The sequence below is a fragment of the Pteropus vampyrus genome, unplaced genomic scaffold (genome assembly GCF_000151845.1).
Source record: "Pteropus vampyrus isolate Shadow unplaced genomic scaffold, Pvam_2.0 Scaffold55, whole genome shotgun sequence".
Taxonomy (NCBI): Eukaryota; Metazoa; Chordata; class Mammalia; order Chiroptera; family Pteropodidae; genus Pteropus; species Pteropus vampyrus.
The window spans coordinates 5714076-5725771 of NW_011888836.1; the positions used below are offsets into that span (position 1 = coordinate 5714076).

At 41.0% G+C, this 11696-nt stretch overlaps 1 protein-coding gene across 1 annotated transcript in view; it reads right to left on the minus strand.

The window, feature by feature from the left end:
* GATA6 (GATA binding protein 6) overlaps positions 1–11696 on the minus strand; it is a 27049-nt gene that overhangs the window by 12862 nt on the left and 2491 nt on the right. Inside the window, exons 3-7 of the mRNA XM_023530842.1 lie at positions 11360–11695; positions 6752–6918; positions 3355–3480; positions 2453–2540; positions 2256–2359 (exon numbers count right to left, since the gene is read on the minus strand). Of these exons, the coding sequence (XP_023386610.1) occupies positions 2256–2359; positions 2453–2540; positions 3355–3480; positions 6752–6918; positions 11360–11695 (821 nt within the window). The remainder of the gene's footprint in view (positions 1–2255; positions 2360–2452; positions 2541–3354; positions 3481–6751; positions 6919–11359; position 11696) is intronic.

Sequence of the window (11696 nt, forward strand, 5' to 3'; positions counted from 1 at the left end):
TATCTGGAAGCCTTTCTGAGGCTGCCTGCTGCTCACACCGCTGGTTCCCTGGAGGATGCCCAGCCTACAGAAGGGATGGGGGCTTGCAGCAAAAGACCTTGTATGGAATCACTCTCAAATTCCCCCAGTCTCTAAAATCTTGTTGCTTTGCCTTCTGGCCTCTAATAGGAACTGAGCAGTCCTCCGAAGGGCACTGGCCGAAAAGCCACCTCCGATGTGCTAGGTCCCAGGTGAGAGATGCTGAGACACCAAAGCAGCCACGGGGCGGACTGCAAAACTTCTGAGGTCCCTCTTCCAGAAAGGCCAGGGCCAGACCCTGTCACTGCCTTTCCCCTGTTCCTCCCCTGGGAGGACAACTGATTGGACTTGCAAATAGCCAATTTTGAAATTTTACATCATAAAGCCACAAGAGCAAAATGGATTCCACCCATCAGGGTTCCAAGACCCCAAAGCCCATTGTTGGGCAAATATCTCTATTTCTGTGCCGTTCAACATTCAAATTTGGCTTTTGCCATGCTTAAGCTGGACTGTATTACCAACAAAAGTGACTTGGAGCTGGCAGCAATCCTAATTTCAGCCAAAACAGACAGACGCTGCGGCCAAAAACCTGGCTGCTCCCTCAACGCTTTGGAAAACCACAACATTGTTTTTGCCTCATTTAGCTACATAATTGCTTCTGAGGATTTAGGGCACAATAAAAATTATTTTTAAATAACTTTGATCATTTCATTTCCCCACAAGTAACTGTTCTATTTACCACTGTAGACCATTAAAATTACATCTAACCCTCCTGTAAAAACATCATACATCAGAGTCCATCTTTATAAAGGCCAGAAACATTCTTTAACCGTGTCTGCAACAAACAAAACGACCAAAAAGGCTTTTTCCCTTGTGAAACTCTGATCAAACTTGTCTCATTTAAAAAAAAATAAAAAAAGCTCAAAAGAATTTGGGTCAGAGAACAAAGAAAGAAATACTGTTTTAAGCACAGTTCAAAATTGTTTTAAATGTTTAGTTTTTGTTTAAGACAATAATACAACAAAAAGAAACTAGCTTTGTGGTTTTCAAACCCTGGTTGAAAGACAGACACCTCAAGGGCAGCGGTTTCGATTTCACCTGCCTCGCTGGTTCAAAAACACAGATTTCCAAGCCCCGCCCCCAGAGACTCTGACTCAGAAAATCCAGGGTAGGACCCAGGAATCTGTAGTATTTCAAAGTACCCCAAATAGGGCAAAACTAAATGTAGGAAACAATTACTAAGTAAATAGGGATTTAATGCTGGTGTTTAGTCCTACACTAGTCTCAGGATACATAACCCTACCATCACCCAGGGCATACCATAAGATCCAGCTGCCCAGGCCCCACTCTAGACCTCAGTGAGACACAGTCATTTTTGAAAGAGCATTCCAGAAAAATTTGGGAAACAGTAGGGTGGGAAAATGCTCTTGAGAAAAACTGAGTTTCAATCACAGTTTTACAGAAACTAACTCTAATCTTCACAAAGACTCATGCTCACAAACCAAATTGCTCACAGCTTTGTCGATAGGCTGAAAGAAGCCTGTGTACAATTATGATGCATTTGAAGAAAGCAAGGCCTTCCAGCAAGAGGGCAGTTGGATGAAGGCAGTTCAGTGAATATAGCAGCACATGGTATATTATAATGGGAAGATGACTTTTTTAAAAAGGAAAGGAGAGAAGGAAGGGAGGAAGAGGTAGGGAAAAGAAAAAAAGCTGGAGTTTATATGATAAGCAAAAGCAACTTTTAAAAAAATCTAAATGGGCGTTGATATATGAAACCACTGAGCTGGTAGTTTTTCTGATCTAATACATATACACATATATATGTATATATGTGTGTGTGTGTATATATATATTTATACACACACACATACTCACACATATACATACACACACACACACACACACACATCATATATGTATATATCAATTCAGATAAAAACCTGGAAATAAAATAATTTAAATCATTCAAACCAAAACTTCTCATTTTTACTTGGGTTAACTTAATCATAAAAATATGATATAGATCTTAATTAAGAGGTTTGTAAAGCACTTAAGTTTTGTCATTTTGTTGACATTTAAATGTAATTTCCTCTAAAAACTATTCTTAGGTATCAGCTAACTAAACTGAACTGTTGGTTTAGATTATTGTACCACCAGATAAGATAAAATTAGAGATAATATACAAGAGAACTACCCACTAGTTTAGAAAGAGTCTATGCTGTTTTAACACTTACCCCTGAGGCTGTAGGTTGTGTTGTAGGAGAAGTATTTTTGCTGCAATCATCTGAGTTAGAAGAGGTGGAAGTTGGAGTCATAGGAACAGAATTATTGCTATTACCTGCGAGTCAAAATTAACCTCATAAATATACATATACACTACTGTTAAAACTGGCAAATACTTTACAATCAAATAGCATTTTATTATATTTACCAGAGCAAGCCTTTGACTTATTTATGTTCTTAGGTTTTCGTTTCCTGGTTTGAATTCCCTCTTTTTTCATAGCAAGCGGTCGAGGCACCTAAAAATAATTTTCACATAGTCCTTACGTTTAATAAATATTGAAGAAAAAACAGCCTTTAACACAACATCAATACTAAAGCCCTAATTTAAAAGAACTTGGCATAAAGTTCAATCCAATTTTTACGCACACTCAATAGATTGCAACTGCACAAAGACTACACTTCTCCATCAAATGCAGAGATTCCTTTAGAGAAAATGGGGTGATTTGCCAGGAAGAAATTATTTCTTCGATTAATGTTTATTGTTTTAAACAACTTCAATTATAGTGTAAAACCACTGAATACATATTTTTATTTGAAAGAGATAATGTATTCTCTTCCTCCTACATATACAAGGTTACTTTCCTTAGGATTGATGTGTTTATATTATTTTGTGCTATCCTTAAAATGAAGTACGGAATCTTTCTAACTGTAACTATCAAATACATTATTATTCTTTTGTATAAATGTATTTGATTGCATTCAAAATTTTTAAATGAACTAGTTATTGTGCATTTCTAGTTGATTCCATGCTTTTTTCTCTGCAGTTTTTTAAAGGGTTACTACCATGTTAAATTCTAAACTACATTTTTCACATTTTAATCTCTAAATTTGAATGTCTTACAATGGACATGTGACGTCTTAATTGGCATTTTTTGTCTCTTACTGGTATGTAGGATAATAGTTTAAAATAATTAATATCCTAGATTCAATAACATGCATACAGAAAACCAGATTTCCCAATATCATCCTCTGCATTGTTGATTATTTTCTTAACTGAAGCAACGTACTAACTATAATAAACATATATACACATGAGAATACGTGGCGCACCCCATGGAGTTTCATGTAGAGTCCACAAGCATTGCACACAGGTTCACCCTCAGCGTTTCTGCGCCACAAAGTGGTGGTTGTGGTGCGACAGTTGGCACAGGACAATCCAAGCCGCCGGGAGGAAGGCTATAAAGCAGCACAAAAAGTTAGTGTATAGTCTGTAAGTGATTTTTATGTATATAGTACATACATCAATGTATCATGTCCCTATCATCAACAAACGTGTACCTTGTTATTATAAATAAGAAGTCCCTTGAGAAAAAAAATTTGAAATGTAATTAGGCTGACCTTCCTGGACCAACAATAGTGTGCTCAATCCCATTCATACAACTATATGCTCCAGCATATTACCGTACATTATAGAATAACCAGGAAGCAATCACAACATTGGCCAATAACTGCACTCACTGTCGTCAGAGGTCAGATATAAGAGTCATGAAATGCAATCAATCACAACCAATGTGTTAAGTGACTTTGGGCAGCCTCCGCTTCACCTGAAAACTGAAGATACTTAGGCCTATTTCTCAGATATGTGCAGAGGAATGAACCAGAAACTTTAGAAGGGCCTATATATATTAATAAAAATAGATTTTGGAAAATGTACAAAATTTTTGTAAAGAAAAAAAATGAAAATTTAACCCAGTAAAGTTCCTCCCAAAAATGGCAAAAATCTAACTTTGTTTTCAAATTACCTAGATAGGCAAATTAAAAAATAAAAAACAAAAACAAACAAACAAAAAACAGTACCATGACAAAAAGCTATAAGGGTAAATCCAAGAACCAAAGCAAGATGAAAGTTATAGAATTTGGTAAGTGAACTACATCGATTAATTTAAGAAAAGAAATCATAAAGAATGAACAACAAAAATAAAAAGTGAGCACGTATTGAATATTCACAGATTAAAGGACAGAGATTTCCAAATCCTTTGCTGGCAAATTTAAAAGATAAAATTGAATTTTGCATTTACAATTCACATCCTGTGGTATTACTTCAGCCTTGCTCTTTACAGACAAGTTACAAAAACAAAGAGACACTGATAAGCCTCTTAGCACTACAATATTTTAAGTCAGAACTAAGAAAAAGAATCAATTTGACTTTTGGTTGAAATGAATACGCTTGTCTGACAGAACTATTTGCGAAATTGCTTTGCTAAAATGATGAAAACAAAACCTTACACATCAGGGCTTCTTTTTTTCTTTATGGTAAAAGAAAATAATTTCCTAGGAGAGCACTCCTTTCTCTTAATAAATCTGAAATCAGTGAACTAGGGACAGGAAGATTCATTTTATGAACAGGTCATTTATGACAGTTTCCAGTGGAATTTGGAGCCAATGTGGAACAAACTTGTTATCAGAATTTGCCATTATAACAAAGAACTTTATGACTGTCAACTGCAGATCATAAGTAAAGCCAGTCCTCATAAACATGTGAAATGAAGGTGAATGGGTTATAAAAGTTCCTTGTAACAAGTGATCTCAGTTATGTTCATCACCGACAAGGAATTCAAGTTACACCATAAATCTTTTATTTTGCAATGTGTTACAAGTTCAAATTCACAGTGATTGGTTCTGTACTGCTGGCTAAACAAACTTGGGTTCAACATTCTACTTCTAAGGTAGATAACTAAGGTAGAGCCATTAAAACCATAATTAAGAATCCCACAAGGAGAACTAATTGATAGACACACCCTTCAATTGGTATCATTTATAACCTATTTACAAAGCACACTGGCTGACCTCGGTTATTGCCAAGACACCTGCCACGCAGAAGGAAAACTAATTGTTTCAGAATGTTACAAATTGTTTTTCTGCTATTTTTACTGGTAAGGACACAAAACAAATGGTACTATCTAAATATGATTGTTACTAGATCAAATTTATAATGCAACTAGAACCTAAATGGCTACTATTCTACCAGTTTTTTGCTCGTCTAGAGAAAATGTTACTTTTCCGAGCTCAGCTATTACTCAGCTCAATGTGCCTTTCCAAAATAATAATAATAATAGTTTCATTGTTAATACATTGGCTAATAATATATGAGAACAAAGAACTACCTTGGAATATTTTCCAGCCAGAGGGAGTCAGGCACTGAAATTAGGAATGGCCTTTGAAGAAAATTTTAAGCTACGGGAGGTTGTAACAAGTTTAAGGCACATACACTCATTAAATTAACCTCAGCCACTTTATTTTAAATGCATTAAAAACAAAAGAACCATAAAACTAATCGGTTCTCCTTAAGGTGTCAGACTTACATTGTGATGCAATTTCACTCTAATCTATTTAACACAAACAACATGTGTAGCATTTGTTTCTGCTAATTAGAGTATAACAATTAAATAAATTACTTGGATACTTAAGATGTCTGGCATCTAACTGTAAAATATCTTACTTTAAAAGGTATTAGAGTATGGGTGCTTGGCTAAACAAATGTTAGCCTTAGAGTGGGGCTTGTGAAAGCTTTATTTTCTCTAATTACTACAGCAGTAAATACCCTCCCCTAAAAAGAAAAAACACATAACAATGACAATGAGATTAATCCCTGAAGAAAAGCAGAATTCTCATACTTTAAAAAATGGGAAAATGTGTTCGAATTGACCAAAATCCTCAATTTGAGAACACAGACTATTTTTTCTCAAGTTCTATGTAGTTCTCTAAACAGCCAGATTTCAAAATGACAAAGGCTAGAGTAAATAAATTTTCACCAGACTCAAGAGCAATCCAAAAGACGGATGGAATTTAGGGGCTAAAACCTGTCTCACTTCAAGAAGAGGTAGGAGACCCAGAGGATCCCACAAGGAGGCTGTGAGGAGAAAGGGAGTGTGGGTTTGTTGTCTTATTCTATAGGGGATGGGGGGACGTTATAATGAGCATGGTTTTTTCAGGAATAAAATCCAAACCAGACCAGAGGGTACGCAGTGAAAAAAATCTTCCTTCACCTGACCTGGGTCGGTGTGCTCAAGTCTTTCTCCCCAGGGATTACCATCATTACTGATTTCTTGTGTCTCCTTCCAGAATTATTGTGGTGCATTTACAAGAATATACAGAGATATATAAAGGCAGATTTTTGTACGTAAAAAAAAAAAAATGGTAGCACCCTTCACCTTTCTTTTTTCCTACCTCTCTCATTTAAGGATGTCATTTCCTACGTTAAGTATGTGGGGAAAAAAGCTTTTCGCTCCCCAGACGCCTGTTTCGGGATAACCTCCAGCCGGGCGCCAGAAAATGGAGAATGAAGGGTACAGCTTGGTTCCTACGCTCGTGCAGACCCAGGCGGCCCGGAGCCGCGCCGCACCTGTACTTGCGAGGGCGCCCGGGGCAGGCCGGCGGGCGGGCGGGGAAGCGCAGCAGCTGAGCCTCTCTGCGCGGGACCACAGGGGAGGGCGGCGCTCGCACTCACCACTCGCTTCTGCGGCTTGATGAGGGGCCGGCTGAGGCCGTTCATCTTGCTGTAGAGACCGCAGGCGTTGCACAAGTAGTGGCCGGTGCCGTCCCGCCGCCAGAGCGGCGTCTGGATGGAGCCGCAGTTCACGCACTCGCGACTCTCGGTCATGTCCTCCAGCAGGTCTGCGGTGAGGGGGTAATAAAAGGCCGGGTGAGGCCGCGCCGCCCACCCTCTCCTTGAGCCTCCCCGGACGACCCCTAGTACTCATAGTCTTAGTGTTGGCGACGCGCTGCCTGCTTCCCTGCCCGCGCCCTTCCCCACGGATCTTTCTGCCCAGCAGCCAAGCAAGGAGCCAGCTCATGATGTCCCTCTCTACCTACTGACCATTCTCGGCACCCCTGGGCGCTCCCAGTAAAAACCAAGGAAAGGAGACAGTGCTGGAAGCAGAGCTGGATCATTTGCCTTCTATCACCAAGGACCTCCGGGTTGAGATGAGCTGTGAGGAGGTTGATCTGGGTCCCCTGACCCGTTCTTTACGGCTGTCCCAAGCTTTTCAAACTAAAATCCATCATAATTACAGTATGCCACTTGCCAAACCGGAGCAAGCCATACAGTGAACACTGATCACTGACCCCGCTCCAGCCCACAAATATCCCAGCACAGTGAGGATGCTTTCTTTTATCTTTCTTTTTTCTTTTAAATGTATGTACTATATCTGCCACCCTTCCTTTTCCCCAGTTAAAAATCAACAAGTTTGAATTAGAAATATTGTTCTTGGGCATTTACATCCATTAATTAGAAAATAACTCAGGTCTCCTTAAGGGAAAAAAACGCACTACCATTAATAGGCACAGAGACAAATGTTAAGTTTTATTTTCATGCCTCAAGGATCAACACTAAAATATTCTGTTTTTGAAGTGGGTCTAATTAGAGCTTATATCTGCAAAATTTCTACAAACAGTTGATATTTTATTGATTCAGAAAATTACTAAAACCGTCCCCGTGCTAAATAAAACTGTCTCCTATTTTCCTACACTAAAATCTCAACTTACACAATCGTTCTAAATTGCATTTATTTTGCTATTTGGTCAGTTTTAAGAGTTGACAAGTAATGAAAACCTGTTAATTAAAAAACAATCTTGAGTAAATGGTGTAACATTACTTTCCCTAAATTGGTTAAATGTGAATGAAAAAATATTATCTAAAATGAAGAGATATTAAGTACTTTTTAAATAGACTTAAATATCTCCTCTATTTAGAGTTATTTATATTATAGTGGGTTTAAATGTTCCAATTTGGCTGTCTTTAAGGAGCATTTCTGAATCCATTTTTAAAGTAGATAAACATTACACTTTAGAGTTTTATTTGAAGATTATATGTGCTACCGAAAACCTTTCTATTCCTTTTCATTCCTCCGCAGTTTACCACTTCTTTCTACCATTAACTGTTTTTCGTAGATATTTAAATGTGTCTTTGGAATAAATATTTTTTAATTCCATTAATACTACTTACTGTACAAAATAAGTCTCCTTTCTCAAGAAATAAGTTTAAAAGAAACTAGCATCCTACGTAACTCAGTTCAAAGTTGTCATGGGGATACTGCAACTTACAACACATCACAAAGATTTATTCTTCTCAGCCCTAAAAGCCACTATTGACTACGGTAATCAGTAAAATGCTCAGGACTTCAAGGACACTGAAGTTAAACAAGGTATTTGTCTTTGTTGTTGACTTTAAAATGTTACCTATCAGAGCCTCTCTTTCTATAGAAGAGTGGGGCAGTCCCTGGGGAACCCAGCCCTATGCCTGGCCTCCTTCCCCGGGACTGGGAACAATAAAGACTCCCAGGAGAAGACAGTATGAGCTCTCCAGGTAAATCTCTTTAGTCATCTGAAAGCTCAAAGACAAAACTTAAAGTCTGCTTCGAATAAATAAAATTTAGGAAGTTTTCTTATTTTTAAAATAAATTCGATAGCTCCCATTTCCCTTCCTACCTCTCTCAACCCCTCACCCAGCAGCTACAATGCGATAACTGATTAAAATAAGAAAAACGTTTTCTAATAAAAATTACAAAATCTGATAGTGCTGAAAGCTCATTCATTAGTTTCCCCCTACTCATCATCATCTCCCTCCTAATGTGGCTGCCTTGAGTGCCCCTGGGGAGTGACAAACTCAGAGGAGAAGGGCTCTGCCAATGAATGTCATCCCAGGACCCAAAGAATGGAACACAGTTCAGCGGGAACTTAGGAGGGCATTGGGCCCAGGGACTTAAGGGCTGTGAGAGGACCCTGAGCTCACACCAGGACTCCCTGTTACCCACCCACCACCAGAACCAGGGAGAGGTGTATGGAGCAAGTTCCCAGAGGCCTTCGCACTGGGCAGGTTGAGAAAGCTCAGCCCTCAAGTTTTAGACCTGCTGTTTGCACGAATCAATTAAAGAGTGCCTCCAATTTTTTTTTTTTAATCAAAGTGGAGAAGCAGGGAATCTAGCTAGGAAGCTGGTAGGATAGGCGTTGAGGGTCGAGGTCTCTCTAGCATGAGAACACCAGTGAGGACAAGCAAAGTTAGGGTCATTCACCTTTGCCACCCCAGACTGGCTTATTCTCACTTAGTAGCTTCCCACCTTCTTAGAAGGCTATGCAAAAGCTTGCATGTGTTCCCAAACCCCTTCCCATTTTTTTTTTTAAACATACTCTGGGTCTACAGAAGAATTTTCTAATATTGCAGTGTCCTATCCCGAAGGTGAAAAAATTAGTGAAATTATAGGCTAAGTTTAAAATGAAAAGAAACTTATAACTCACCTGCAATCGCACCCTACTTACTACCTCCAAAAGATTTTCCACATGGAACCAATTACTTTAAATATCCAAAGACGCCAATTATGCCTTTTGGACTACCTCTCTTTCTCATGCTAGAAGACTAGGAGAAAGGAATATGGAGATGCTAACGTGTGTCACCAAACTGGCAGAGCTTCACGATTTTGATCCAATTGCAACTGCCCTCTACCCAACTCACACACCCTTTCAGAGTTCCTGCTGGATTCCTGACTGACAAAAGCCTCACACCCTCACACTCCTTCTCATCCTTTGAAGATCCCTCATCTCCCTGTCTCTCTGCTTCTGGAAGCCAGACATGGGTCCCTATGCACCAGTAATAGTGACAATGCTCGCTGTCTCAAGTCTGCTCAAAAGAGAAAACCTCTACAGGATCCTCCACCCCCAACTCTACATACAAGGTTAAGATGGTCTCCAGAGACAGCTTTGCAGGAGGAGAAAGAAGGAATTTTGAGACCAAAATCTTAGAGCGAGTGGAAGAGCTTGTTGCTCCCTCCCAGTGTTACTAGGAAAATGCTTTTCAGATCAGATCCTTCATGTTTAGGCTACTAGAGTTTCCAACATGTTTTTTCAAACCAAGGTTGACAATGCCTCACTTTATTCTATCTAATCAGGGTCCCTAAAAGATGTGTTGTCCCTAAATAGAGGGCTGAGGTGCCCATGAAAATTCCAGACCTGGGGTGTGAGAGTACCAGGTAGGATCATGTAGGCTGATGTGCCTCTTTCGTCATTGCCACCTCTGTAACTCCCACAGCTCCCCTCAAACAAACAGCCAAAAAAAAAAAAAAAAAGTTTTGTCTTAAGAGATTGTCAGGTTATCAAACAGGTTGAATATAAAGGGAGACCTGTGAAAATACCAAGGACCCAGAATGCTGCAGTTGAGGAAAGAAGTGGAAGCGTCTTCATCAGGCCAGACACAGTTCAAGCCATCCTCTCTTTAAGCAGAACAAAACACTTCAAAATGGAGGTGTTTCCAGGTGTTTTGAGAATTATTTTCCCAGTTCACCCCCAAATTGCCCTAAGACACTGGAATGACAGTATGAGGGGAAATGGAAACTGAAAAATTGGTGGGCTCGATTCTACAAATTGGATCCCTGGATCGCAGCCCCAGACACCCCCCGCTCAGCTTATGCCAACTCAAAGCCCCCGCCCCCCACTAGCTTTTCCTCGGGATAGTCACAAGGCTGCCCAGGTGTCCAGGCGTCCTCTCTCTTCTTTCCCTCTCTCTGAAGGAGAGGTGGAGATGCCAATTAGGTTCTTAGGTCCTTTTCCACTGTGGAGCCCTCTTAAATACTCTCCTTGAGGAAAGCACAACTTCTCACCTTTGGAGACTATATGTACATTTGAGGACAGGGTGAATCAAGAGCCCAACACTCCTAAACTTACTCCCCAAGTGGAGTCTCTCTCTCCCACTCCCGTAAATTAGTGTCTGACACAGGGTTCGGGCCCAGTTGGTTCCCTCGCGGTATCATTTTTTTCCAAATGCCCACACAATCCACTATTCATCAAGTCCCTCGAGGTTCTCCTAAGCACTAAGATATATATGTGCATTCAGTCTCTTTCATAGAAAGGAACTGAGACAGTCCACAAAACAGAAGCACCATATCAACTCTGCCAGACTCTGGTCGCGCAGCCACAGGTCGACAAATGCTGCCTGGGGCCAGGCTGACCTCTGTGCACCCGGACAGAAAGCCCTGAAATCAGGGCTCAAATCAAGTTGCCGCTCCACACTCCCTTCCGTCCCAGAGCCTCGAGTCCCGCCACGCCCACGATGTGGCGCGACCCTTACCTGCGCTGGGGCCCCGTGGCACCGGGAGAGGGGCTCCGGCGCGAGTCTGCAGGCTGTGCAGCACCGGGGTCTCGAAGGGTCCGGCAGGCCAGGCAGGCGTCAGCGGCGCACCCACGTAGGGCGAATAGGGATTCGGGTGGTGGTGGTGATGGTGGTGGTATGTCCCGTTCAGCGGCCGCGCGGCCGACAGCGAGCTATACTGGTGCTCGCGGCTGCCCATGGCCGCCAAGCTACTGCCGCCGCCACCGCTCACGCCGCCCGCACCCCCGCCGCCAGCCGCTGCGTAGCCCCCGGGGTCCCGCGCCGCACCATTGGCCATGGGCGGGCTGGACGAGTA